The sequence below is a fragment of the Caretta caretta genome, chromosome 11 (genome assembly GCF_965140235.1).
Source record: "Caretta caretta isolate rCarCar2 chromosome 11, rCarCar1.hap1, whole genome shotgun sequence".
Classification (NCBI taxonomy): Eukaryota; Metazoa; Chordata; order Testudines; family Cheloniidae; genus Caretta; species Caretta caretta.
Genome location: NC_134216.1, coordinates 2,550,497 through 2,564,394, shown reverse-complemented (window position 1 = coordinate 2,564,394; position 13,898 = coordinate 2,550,497). Strand labels below are relative to the sequence as shown.

Here is a 13,898-nt window from a genome sequence, read left to right as displayed (position 1 = left end):
TGGCATTTCTGAAGGGCTACACGCTATCCTCTCAGCGTTGGAAGCACGTGAAGCAGAGAGGTGGAGATGAACTCTGCATTTAAGACCCTCCCCCGCCCCTCCAGAACCCAGCGTTACATGAAATCAGCACAGTCCCCGCTGTACCTTGGAGCATTTGATATGATAGTGCAGGTAGTCCCGGAACGTGTGGATCAGGTTGATGGTGTTGTCCCTGGCAGCGGGGTTGGTGTGGCGGGGGAACAGCACTGGAAAGATAAAGCAACAGCGCAAGGAGTTTTATTTCCGACCCAGGCTGAGCACCAGCTAGGAAGAGTGGCAGAGGCAGACACACCCACGTCTCTCGGATATGAACAGCTACTGAAGAGCTGTTTGAATACATGAGCCTTAACACACACGAGATCCATGCAAGAGCCCTTGCCTGCACCATATGCCTGAATGGCACTTGGAATTTTAACACAAGGCTTAACAGCACTGCTCCAAAATTTGCCGTCTCAGAGTCACCCATGGCAACACTGACAGCTGTACGATCTGATAGTCTGGTTGACACAGGTGACTGGAGTTAATCTGAAGATGATCACATCATTGTACCTGCAAAAAGTACTTCTCATTCACTTTTCCTAAGCTAGACGAATGTCTTTCAACAGACATCTTAAGAGGGCAGAGAGGCAAAATAAACTAAAAACTGGTCTGTTCAGTGAATGAAACATGGAAAGAAACCTAATCCCGCCTGTCTCTTCTAAACTAGTAACAAAGACCCCATACATATTTTCTACTAATGACAGAGCAGAAAATCTTCTTCCTGATCTAATGCATAGAGAAAACCTCATGACCATGAAGATTTAAGAGGCCAGGTAGAGAATGTGTGATTTTACATGGCAAATCAATACTGTATTCATGTCAGAATTCTACCCTTTGACATGACCCTTGCTCATCACCAGACCCTGCCAATCACCCCACCCCCAGCTCCAAGCTGACAGGGCAGATACACTTGGACAGCACCTTGGGAAGCCATCAGGTGCTGCTGATTGCCCTGTCACCGCTGAATATAATCTGCTAAAACCCCGATGCATCCGGAGGAAAATAACTGTCCAGGACGAAATTTTGCATCCTTCTGCCACAGTACAAACAGAAGTGCCTTTCACAGAAGGCAGGTCTCAGCACTGCCATGTGACCTGTCCGCTTGCTGGATAAGCCAAGCGCTATTAGTTACGCCGGCCCAGGAAGCAAGGTGCCAACCGTGAGTGGCAGACATGTACAGTTCCAAGGGCTGTTATTTTGTGGGAACAACTCAATTACCATTCCCAGGACTGACAGGCCTCTGGCATGGGGCTAATTTCACAAGGGGGCAGTTAAATCTGACATTGAAGAAGAGCTGCTCACACATAAAGCCTGTGATCTAAAGCGAGTTGCAGACCTCGTGCGTGGTCTAAGATCTGCTATTACATTGTGCTCCCATATCACTCACGAGTTGCCAGATGTCTGAGATACGAATCTTAGCTCAGGACTCTTGTACAGACAGGTATCGCAACAACACACCAGTATGAACTTCGCTTTATTCAGCAAAGGGAGGCAGCAGCATCTGTGCGTCCTACTCTCAAACGAGTGCAAGAAAGGATGCTCTGAAGTGAAAAGCCTTAACATACTGACCCACTTTCGTCCCAGTTTCATCTATTGACTAAAAGGTGTAGCCAATCGTTAACTGCACTTGTGGCTCATTCTTAAAAATGTTCAAGAGGCCAAATAACCGAACTTAACCAAACGTATTGCCTAAGGACAAAATAGTACCATGAAAAAAGGCGACAAATATCCTCCTTCTGGAAAGCAATTCTTATCTCGCAGGACGTTCACCTTACACCAAAGGTGCGCTTTGGAAATATGTATTTATACTAGCTATATTTATAACATGGTTTTACAAAACGTTTCAAAACTTTCTGTATGTAACAAAAATCCAACCCGCCAGTTTGTACTTGTTGCTCTGTATCTTCCTTCTCTCTGTTTTGGATACTAGCATCCCAGGTACTGGTCTGTGAAGTTACATCCCTACACTTTCCCTTATCTCGTTTCAAATATTACATCCCAAGTGCTGATGAGCCATGCCAGGACTCCCTCACTGTCCTTGGCACAAGGTATTCATGCATCTTTGCTTTGACAAGGTTCCTGTTCTCTAATGCCAAAGCTGACTTCAGCTTTGCCAAGTGCTGGGGCATACCAAATTAACGCGTGAACAGAGCTGTGGGAAGATCCTGATCATTCAGTTAACAACTTCCCAAAGCCACATACATAACGTACATTACGTCAATACCATGTGCATAATGCCTATCAGTGTGCCGCACTCTACACCTACACCTAGGTATTGGTGAACACCTCCATATTTTTATTACTTGAGTCTTGGAGAGCAGTCCTCACTTAGGCCTGTCTGATCCACGCAGGGCAAGAGTGCCCAGCACACAGATCAGAGCCCGGTGCCAAGCATCACAGGAAAGGATTGGGACAAGTGTAGCAGAGCATGCTGCAGCTCAAGAACCACGTGTATTGGCACAGCTCTCATGGAGAAGTCTGCACAGTGCCTGCTTCCATATCTACCACTAGCCGATACTAACAGCTCCTAAGTCATGGGCAAAGTTGCACAAAAATGGGCTGGAGGGCACACTATTCCAGGGGAGTATCTAGCACCATGTGGTGCTTTGCAAATATTAACTAGCCCTCCCAGCACCTGGCAAGCAAGTATCTCGGCTTTACAGATGGAAATTAGAGGCAGAGCTCTAATGATTTGTCCAAGACCAAAGAGAATGCTGGAGAGCCAAGATGGAAGTTTCAGGTCCCAGCTGTGCATTCAGACCATGCGTCTAATAGAACATTTGCAACACACACATTTGTGGCCAAACAAATTATACAAAAAATATGCACATCTTTCCCCAAATGAATAACTCAAAGCTATACCCCTGGTCATCAACTGAACCTGTATTTTCAAAACAACACGATGCATCAAATCATAAAATCTGTTTCTATTTTTCCCATTATTTAACATGCTTAATGACCTGGGCTATCAAATGATTAACCTTCCCCTCTCTGTTTCCTCATCTCCTGTTACAGAGAACAAGGAACACTTTGAACACAGAAAATGGATGTCATTTATTTTTATCAACAGGAGAGGAGAGATGACAGATGATGATGTGATATGGACTTCTGTTACCCCCAAAACCTCTTTTCAAACTACAGGAATTTCATGTGTCTCTCTCCACCCCAACTGAGGAATATTCAGACAGGTTGTTGTTATTACTACTACTGTATATAAAGTTGTGGTGCACCACGACAACGTGACATTATCAGCATGCACCGGAGCCAAGAATTGCGGAGCAAAAACTCGGAACATTTTCCCACGCTGCTCTGACCAATCTGCATCAGTCTTAACTTGCAGCATTCCTATTTCAGTCGTGAGCCACAGACTGCCCATCTTGCTGAGCCATTCAATGGTTTCAGGCTGGGAACACGTGTCCAATAGGGATTGTCATTACCAGTTGCGTGCATGGCACTTTACGGCCAATTAGCAAGACAATTGTCCAACGTTTACAGGATGCCTAGGCTGGAAGGAGTGTAAGACTCACTGCCCAGAGGGACAGGTACCTGGTCCCCTGAGGTGAATGACTGCTGCATCAATCTCTGTACTGCATCCCACTCCATATGCAGAACCATGTCACAAGGAGTTTCACGGTTTCACTCCCAGTCTCAAGCAATGAGACAGCGTGAAACAGCTCTCCGCAGTGAACGCTGGAGGACAGGGATAAATTGCCCTTCCTGGGCCCAGCTTACCAAAGGTGATGTAGCCAATGTTGTCACCTACTGCTGCGTCCGTGTCTTTCAGTTCAAGGGGGGGCTCCCTGTGGCTGAAGAGCACCTGTGGAGCTGTGTGACTGGCACGGCGGCCTTCCTTAAATTCCTGAGCAGACAAGACAAAACCAACATGAATTCACGCAAGTGTAAGACAGGCCAAACGATCCTGCTTTAAGTGTGAACACTGGCTTCTGAAACCCCCTCACCTCCCACACACGCAACATGCCCATAGCTCCCACTGTTCCATACCGGACATTAGAACCCAAAATCTTTGACATTCGAAGTGCTGACTTTAATGTGCCAGCCTTCCCTTACAGAATGTGAACAAGGATTTTTCCTTACAGGGGATAAGAAATATTTAGTTCAGTGGAATCAGAGTCCTGTTACACCAAAGATTTCCTAACCCCATGTGAGCTTCGTTTATTAGATTAAAACCCTGCCAAATTAACCAACAGTAACACAAGCTCAGATCAGGAACATGAAGCTTAGGAGTAGAAAGCATCCTACTTCACACAAAACAAACGGCCTAAAATCATAACACGAGAAGAGACGCTGAAGAGCAGTCACTAACAAGGGTCATTTGTGCTTTCCCAGGCGAGCTGCTTCTGACGGCGTCAATTTCATTGCAAAATTGTTTCCTTCTTTAGGACACAAGAGAATTAAAGAATTTAACTGCGAATGACATCGCATTTCATGCAGAATATGAGAAGTATGTGAAAGAACAGGTACCAATTGAAACTAAGCCTTAACCCAACACTAACTAGGTGAAACTCAGCCAAATGCTACTAGTGATAAACTGCGGGTTACAAAATGCGAAATCCCCTAAGGTTATAACAGATGGGAGGCTGCTGGCAGGATGTTCCCCATATGGGCCCCAGGGCTCTAGTATCTCTCTCTCACCATCCTGCAAAATAGCCCAGATTTGTCAGCTTTCAGGGCACGTTTGTTTCATGTGCCCTTTGACACGAGGTGGGGGTACTGGCTGGTGTATGAAGAGCAGCTACTTGGCAGAAGAGCTGTCTGAAACATGTATTAGTTTGGTAATAGGTCCTCGTGGCGTGCTCACGGCTTATATATGGAGCATTTTCATGATCCTAACTTGGAATAAAATAAGCGAAGAAGTGATGTGTCCCACAGTTCTAACATAACAAATATACAGATGTGAAAGACCTGCAGCCACCCTTTTCAGGCTGAGAGGGCCCCATCTCCTGACCTCACCCAAACCACGTAGTGCTGTTTTCCTTAATTAACCACACACACACTACTTGCAGCTTCACCCCTTCACATGAGGTACGTGCACCCTGCTAACTCAACATGTAATGTATCACACAGATAGTTATCAGCTGTCCTTCCTTAGCTGTGCATGGTCTTCAGTGTCTGAACTCTTCACCCTCCATACCCGTAGCATGTTCCTTGCTCTAGAAATGGAAGGAGAAACACATGCATCCCTGATCTGGGAGAGTTCAGGTAGGTTACTAATTAATCTACCGGGGCAGTTTATTGGGATTTCTCTGTATTAAACTCTACAGCTTTGACTTCCAAAGGCTAAGGCCAATGGATAAAAGAGATCAAAGAGCTTCGCCCTGGCTGAGCTGGTTAATGGTGGATTCTCTCCATGAAAGGAAAGCTCGGTTGTAGCTAATGTTCGACACAGCCACATTACATAACTGAGCAGAGGAAGGGCAAGAACTAGAGGAACGTGTTAGCATGACTCAGAAGGGAAATTCCTGTGGTTTGAACAGCAAGTTTTTAGAAGCTTTGGAGGGTACAGAGTCCGGAGCAGCATCCCCTGGAAGGCTCACTGCAGCCCAAAACCTGTTTTATTAACTCTGTGGTTTCCCCTCATTTCATAAAGCTGAAATTCAGGGACCCCAGCTTCAGCGTAGCACTGTGCACTTAGAGTTGGGAATTTTGACAAGTGCTGGGGATTTCACGTTTAAAGCAGATCCTCTGCTCTTAACTCATGCCACAGCAGAGTTAAGAGCAGTGCAAGCTAAGAAGCCAGCATCAGCCTTTACTCTGGAACATGCTCGCTGACGTGGGCTGGAATGAGTCTTACACTACTAGGCCATCACAAGGTTAATACTTGTTAGCTGGGTTTCACCCTGGCCAGCAGCCTAAGCTGGCACCTAGCTGTTCTCTTACTAGACTGGCTGGGTCCTCCTCCCTCCTAGCTCTCCGTGCAACAGGACATACCAGAGCGCACTGCTCCACATGTCTTGTGCCACTACACGCAGGCTGCCCCCTGCTGAGGCATTATGGAACAGCTGCCCAGATTCTTCCCAGAATGCACTGACTGGCAGCACCACGGGCATGGCTGGATAATCGTACCCGGCAAACGGCTGTGGTGGGAAGAAAGCTGGTGCATGGCTGGTTTAAGTGGTTTAGATAAGCATTCTGAACGTGCAGGCAGAACGTCAGATGGACGAAACTTCAGCCTGCCAAACTCAGAAAGCAGTCACATAACATGCAAATTGTTTCTGAGATAAGAGAAGAACTCTAGTGTGGCTAAGTGACAAGTACGATGGGAAAAACAGTCTACAAATAATTTACCTTTAAGATTGAGATGAAAAAGCACTTATCCCAGGCTCTAAGCATAGTCTTTCAAACACACACACAAGCAATACCCAAAAACCCACCAACCCCTCAAGACAGCGTATTAGTGCAGACTAGGGCAGTTTTTAAGGTGGAACACATTTCCAGAGACTCTCAGAAATATAGGCCTGGAAGGGACCCTGAGAGGTCAAAGTCCAGCCCCCTGCACTGATGTAGGACCAAGTAAACCTAGACCATCCCGAACAGGGTTTTGTCCAACCTGTTCTTAAAAACTTCCAGTGATGGAGTTTCCACAACTTCCCTTTGAAGTCTATTCCACAACTTAACTATAGTTAGAAAGTTTTTCCTAATATCTAACCTAAATCTCCCTTGATGCAGATTAAACCCATTACTCCTTGTCCTACCTTCAGTGGACACGGAGAACAATTGATCACTGTCCTCTTTATAACAGCCCTTCACATACCTGAAGACGTATCCAGTCCCCCTCAATCTCTTTTTCCAAGACTAAACATGCCCAATTTTTTTAACCTCTTGTTATAGGTCAGGTTTTCTAACCCTTTTATCATTTTTGTTGCTTTCCTTGGGACTTTCTCCAATTAATCCGTATCTGTCCTAAAGTGCAATGCCCAGAACTGGGCACAGTGCTCCTGTTGAGGGCTTCCCAGTACTGAGCAGAACGGGGCAATGATCTCCCATGTCTTACATACGACACTCCTAGTAATACTTCCCAGAATGAGATTAACCTGTCTTTGGAACTGCATCACAGAGCTGACTCGTATTCAATTTGTAATCCACTATAATCCCCACATCCTTTTCAGCAGTACTGCAGCCTAGCCAGTTATTCTCCATTTTGTAATTCTGCATTTGAGCATGAGCATCCTTCCTAAGTGAAGTACTTTGCACTCGTCTTTATTGAATTTCATCTTGTTGACTTCTGACCAATTCTCCAATTTGTCAAGATCCTTTTTAATTCTAATCCTGTCCTCCAAAGTGCTTGCAACCCCTCCCAGCTTGGTGTCATCTGTAATTTTATAAGCATCCTCTCTACTCCGTTACTCAAGTCATTAATGAAAATACTGATGACTACCAGACCCAGGACTAACCCTTGCAGGACCTCACTAGATGCGCCCTCCCAGTCTGACAACAAACCATTGATAACTACGCTTCGAGGGCAGTCTTACAACCAGTTTGCATCCATCTTATAGTAATTTCATCCAGACCACATTCTATAGTTTATTTATGAGAACGTCATGCGGGTCTGTCAAAAGCCTTACTAAAATCAAGATATACCACGGCTACTGCTTTCCCCCATCCACTAGGCCAGAGACCCTGTCAAAGAAGGAAATGAGCTTGGTTTGGCATGATTTGTTCTTGACAAATCCATACTGGCTAGTCCTTATAACCGTATTAAACTCTATGTACTTACAACTTTATTAATAAGTTGTTCCAGTATCTTTCCAGATATCAAAGTTCGGCTGACTGATCTATAACTCCCCAGATCTTCTTTGTTCCCCTTTTTACAGATAGGTATTTTGTTTGCCCTTCTCCAGTCCTCTAGCCTCATCGGTCCTCCAGGAGTTCTCAAAGATAATTGCTAATGGGTCTGAGATTACTTCAACTAGTTCCTGAAGAACCCTAGAATTAATTTCATCAAGCCCTGCCAACTTGAATACATCGGACTTATCTAAATATTCTTTAACCCATTCTCTTCTCATGTTGGCTTGTATTTCTTCCCCCTTGCTGTTAATATCAACTGTGTTGGCTATAATATTTCCTTGAGCAATTCTTTCATCGAGAGAAGCTATATGCTCTAATAGGATTCATTCTTGGAACAAAGAAGGGAACAGCCTGATTCCTGAATGCAGCATAACACTAAGGCAGGACTGGCCCAGGCAAGGAGCATCTTCAGCATACCCCTCCCCCCCATTTATTAAACTTTTCAATACCTTATTTTTATTGCATTTGTAGCCCATTTCACGCCTTTGATGCATGACTTGCATGCATGATTTATCCTTGTCATACAAGACAATAAATTTGCATGCTAGGATCTGTAAATCTGTATTTATTCATGCCATATACAAGCAAAGAAAAAAATTCATTTCCTCTATGCTTTCAGAATTACACAATAAAACAAAGTTCACAATATCGCAACTGGGCTCTCATTTCACTTTGTTCTTGTATCTCACTGAATGACTGGCAACACCCCGCCCCGTATATACCCGCGAGGGCATAGCTGACAACATTCTAGGAGATTCAAGGAAAATGTAGTTCTCAGAATGTCTGGAATGTTCCACGAGATTCTACAAAGGCCCAGAACATTCTAGGAGGTTAGTGAAAAAACGAATCCACATAATAGAATACCTGAAACATTTTACTTCAAATGTTCTATTTTCCCTTTTGTCGCTAACAAATACAGCCCCTCTCCCCGTCCCCAGCACCCCAGGTGGTAGCCTGCCCCTATATCCAGCCCCGCACTGTGATCTGGACCAGCTTAGAGATAATGCATTTTTGGATGGTCCTGTCTACTATACAGGTACAAAGTGACACCAGGGCATTTCCCATACTAACAAAGGTTTGCTCTGGTGTCCTTTGCCAAAATTCAACCTTCCCCTACCGTGCTGACTTCTAGCTGGCTACTGCTGAAACCTACACCATGGGTGGCTGCATTTCAATGGAATCGTGTGTATGCTGAAGTATTCTTTGATTAAAGGAATTACGTAAATATGTAAAGAACAGGAGGACTTGTGGCACCTTAGAGACTAACAAATTTATTAGAGCATAAGCTTTCGTGGGCTACAGCCCACTTCATCGGATGCATAGAATGGAACATATAGTAAGAAGATATATATATACACATACAGGTAAGTTGGAAGTTGCCATACGAACTGTGAGAGGCTAACTAGCTAAGATGAGCTATTATCATCAGGAGAAAAAAAACTTTTGTCATGATAATCAAGATGGCCCATTTAGAGAGTTGACAAGAAGGTGTGAGGATACTTAACTTAGGGAAATAGATTCAATATGTAATATGATCAACTGTGTTAAGCCAGCAAGGAATTCAATAGTTAAAGACACCAACATGACAGACCAGACGAGAAGAGAAACTGTCTAAGCTAACTAATGTGGTACGGCCATCCAGTAGAGCTCTGAATACACTGCTGTGAAGCATTTAAATGCATTAAGCCACCAGTGATGCCACTTCAGTTCAGAGTCTACTTGTTCAGTGATTCTACTTTGAGAAGAAGTGGGTATATTTCTGGATTATGCCATTTATAAACACCTATAAACAACTCAATGTCCTTCAGGTTCCATACCTGCATGAACACCTTTCCAATCACCACGTCATCGTCATCCTTAAATACTGTGCTGAACACAACCGTAACGCGGTCCTTCTTTGATTCAACGTACCTGGAGGAAAACCAAGCCACTGTGAGGACAGGCTTAAAACTTCACATCTGGAACTTGCAAACCAGTTTGCTGCTGCCACATACAACCCAGATGAATGAGGCACAGCCACCAGGTGATCTGTGTCAGCATATTCTTGTGATAAGTCACAAGATGGGCTCCATGCAGCGAGCTGTAGTAACTGCAAGAAATACTGGCCATACTCAGGGACAGCTGCTGGAATATATCAAATCCCCTCGGCCTGGAAACTTGAGCATTCCACAGGGAACCAGGCACAGCATTCGAGAGTTGAACTCCATTGTCCCCCACAGTAAAAGGTGATGTCACTAACAGGTCATTGGGTATTAAACCTCTGTCAGTCAGATGGACAAGCGTTGTCTTAGCTACACACCACTGACAGGCTGAAGGATAAGCAAGCCAACGCATAAAACACTGGGGACTTCGCAGCTTACCACAGGACTTCCTACACATTTGAACACAAAGGCCTGGAGCAGATTTAAACACTGCCTGACAACTTTCCTGTGCTGATGAACACTGTGGGAGCGGCAGGACAGGGGATGCACTCTGCATGCTTACATCGTCTCATCGTCCCTGTAATGGATGACAGCTCTCTTCTCCCCATCCTTCCCCTCTTCCTGGCATTTGAAATACTTCTCGAAGACAGAGGCAAAGCAATTCCGCTTCAGCATGCCAGCTTGGTGCACAATGGAATCCTTGGCTGCAGGAAGGTTCTCCAGGTCATATAGCAAAGAGACATTGTAACCTGGAGAGGGAGGTTAACCCACCTTTAACCATTTATAATCTTTCTTAAATAAGAGACGTTAGACACTTGCAGAGGCAAAATCCTACTGTGCAAACCCTTCCACATTAGCTTGTAGGTTGTCTCCTTCTTCTCACCCCTTCCGAAGCCCTAAAGGGTGTGGGACCACACTAATGTCAGCGTGACACTTTCTAACTCAGAGGAGGGAGCGGCCATCTAACTGAACTCAGAGCAAGGCCATGGTAAGATTAAGCTTTCTTTCCCCATCTCAAAGGCAGAAACAATGGCTCAGTAGTTCCTGCTCCTAAATTTTGTAATGTGTGAGTAGGAAGAGAGGTTGTTGCAAGTAACCATGGTTTTCTGAATCTCATTAAATGCTTGTCAGTCTCATCACACAGAACAAAAATCCCTATTGTAAGGAACGGAGGCGTTCTCAGGGGTGGAATCAAGAATTATGGTCCGTGCTGCAGACAAACGCTGCCCTGCTGTACCCAGCCCACCTTGATTTTTTTTGTTTGTTTTAAATGCCTTTCAGTTGTACTAAGAGCCCAACGGTGCCGAAGCGCAGTGCTCATCTGAACCTCATTTATAAAGCAGCACGAGAGCCACCTTTGCCGTCTGCACACATTTAAAAAAAATGTAATTATATTCACGCTTACCTGCTTCTGGATTTACCAAGAAGTTTCCATACACTCTCTTCAATAACTAGGAAACAGACAAAACATCAGCAGTGTCAGTCTTTCCTTCGCAGCACATCCCACTTTCCCCCCCACTAATACCTTCTCCCTTTTTTCAAAGGTTTTGCCTCAGCTTTCTGGACACTGGTTTAGGCCACGTCTGGTCTTCAGCCAGAACCCCAAATTATGGACTTTTGCAGGCTAGATCCTCAACAACCCTGTCGCTGGCCTCACTGAAAATTAGTCTCAGGCTTCCATGTTTTACAGAACTAGCTTCCACCTATACTCTGGACAGGCCCCCCACATAGACTATGGTTCCTCAGCCATGAACTCTGGTGCGGAACTGCTGTCCACAATCAAAACTTTCATTTTTAAAAAGGTCTAGTCTTTACAGTAGCAGAGACAATCTTGAAAACCTGAACCAAGCGTAAATCAATTCAGTAACACCTGCCTGGCTCTCTGCAGACAATAGCTCTAAAAGATGTGAACTGCCTCTTTCATCTCAAGTTGGGCTTTGGGGATGCCATGATTCCAAGGTGCAAAATTCACCTTTTTGTTTTTGTTTTCTATCTCCCTGCCCTGTTGGGACCAGCCTGCACCCATACCTCGCCCTGCAGCTCCCCACAGGGGTAGCTGATTATAATGCATGATCCCTCCACTGTTCCATAGGTCAGGCAGCAGGAGCTGGGCAACCAGAGAGGAAGGAGAGCACCAGAAGTGTAAACGCTAAAGAACAGTGCAGCACCGAGGGAAGATTACCCACTGAAGCCAGCTACAAGCCAATCCTTCCTCGCCCCTATTCTCTGGCACATATGGGGCTGGAGGAGGGAGGTTCTGTGCCAAGCAGCTTAGATAACATCCCAGGAGCTGAGCCACCTAGACAGCATAGTGAAAGAATCTATCTTCAAAAGTAATTGGTGCTGAATTTCACATCAATGACTATTTTCACCTTTGAGTTGTAGCTGTGTGTCTGTGAGGGAGCTGGGAACAAGAAGCATTTCATAGCAACAGAATAAATTAATCTGCAGCTGAATTTAGGGGTGCTTGCTGCAGAAGTTGGTCCCGTTATGCCACCTGCTGCACGGGGCCCTGATTCTGCATGACAGGAGACAACAGACATTTAGCTGACCCCGTCTGCTAACAGACTTTGCATCAAGAATTAAGGGATTTTGGCCTGCCAACACCCACATCCAGTGATCAGCATCTCTCTAGCAATAGCTGACGACAACACAGATATTTAAGCTGTGGTGGGAAGGGCCATTCTGCACTCCTCATGCCATCGAGGGTGCTGGCGAGACCATCAGTTGCAGCAGGGGACACGAAATCTTCTCTTCTCCACAGTGCAAAAGACAAATTAATTTAAATGATTTTATTTTAAAATGGAATTGTCATTTCCAAGTACAAGCACGTGATGGATTTAGTTAGCGATTTGGAAACCAACATGGATATTTGTATTTTAAAAATATTTTAATTCTCCCTCTAATGAAGAAATACACTGAGAATCTATATTGGGGGATTCAGAGTAACAGCCGTGTTAGTCTGTATTCGCAAAAAGAAAAGGAGGACTTGTGGCACCTTAGAGACTAACCAATTTATTTGAGCATAAGCTTTCGTGAACTACAGCTCACTTCATCGGATGCATACTGTGGAAACTGCAGAAGACAAACCTGGATTTGTGCTGGAAATGGCCCAACTTGATTATCATACACATTGTAAGGAGAGTGATCACTTTAGATAAGCTATTACCAGCAGTATAGTGGGGTGGGAGGAGGTATTGTTTCATGGTCTCTGTGTATATAATGTCTTCTGCAGTTTCCACTGTATAAATCCGATGAAGTGAGCTGTAGCTCACGAAAGCTTATGCTCAAATAAATTGGTTAGTCTCTAAGGTGCCACAAGTACTCCTTTTCTATAATGGGGGAAACAGAAATGAGGCCCTAACCTTCCACCTGGAAGCACGGCCCACAGAGACCACAGATCCCACATAGCTACTTGGGTGAAGATGGAACATGATGCTCCAGCTGCGTCTACACTGAACTTTATGTGAAAATCTCTCACCAGTGTGGTAATGCAATTGTCAGAATGCTTGTCTGGCATATTTACCACTGAAAGCGTAGCCCTGGCTCAGAGCGGCTCTAAGCCACATGGGGTAAAAATGCTAGCAGTTGGTCTACACTAGTGCTGCCAGTGTTGTGATCACTAGTGGATTGCACTGATGGGAGATTTGCATAAAAAGTTAAATGCAGACAAGGCTTCTGGGAACCTGTAGTTTCCACAGGCTGTACCTTCTGTATTGAAGGGAAGGGCAGCGTCAGTCTGCTCCTTTACATACTGGTTAAGCATGGTCCTCTGGCTCCCAGTAAGTTCCCACTGCATCCCATGGCTAAGCAAACTTAGTATTCATGAACAATGTCAACAGAAGGCCGTAACAAGATAATCAAATCACTCGTACTTATTCAAACACTGTTTGACTGTTCAAACTCTCCCCATGTTGGAATTCTCTAGGTTTGAGACACTTTCCAGTCATGTGTAAGTAACTCCAAGAGTCTTGAGAAATTTCCCCCTAATTTCACAGGAAAAACCAACAAAAGACACCCAAAGGTAAAGTGCTGCATGTCTCTCTGCTGAGACACACGGCATGAACCCCATTAGGTAACATGAGGAGATTT

At 44.8% G+C, this 13,898-nt stretch overlaps 1 protein-coding gene across 3 annotated transcripts in view; it reads right to left on the bottom strand.

Moving 5' to 3' along the window:
- The window catches only part of ARPC2 (actin related protein 2/3 complex subunit 2), a 308,635-nt gene that overhangs the window by 7,393 nt on the left and 287,344 nt on the right, over window positions 1–13,898 (bottom strand). For all 3 annotated transcript variants that reach the window (XM_048868778.2, XM_048868779.2, XM_075117701.1), the window contains exons 5-9: window positions 11,212–11,257; window positions 10,369–10,555; window positions 9,702–9,795; window positions 3,811–3,937; window positions 145–245 (exon numbers count right to left, since the gene is read on the bottom strand). In XM_048868778.2, the coding sequence (XP_048724735.1) occupies window positions 145–245; window positions 3,811–3,937; window positions 9,702–9,795; window positions 10,369–10,555; window positions 11,212–11,257 (555 nt within the window). The remainder of the gene's footprint in view (window positions 1–144; window positions 246–3,810; window positions 3,938–9,701; window positions 9,796–10,368; window positions 10,556–11,211; window positions 11,258–13,898) is intronic.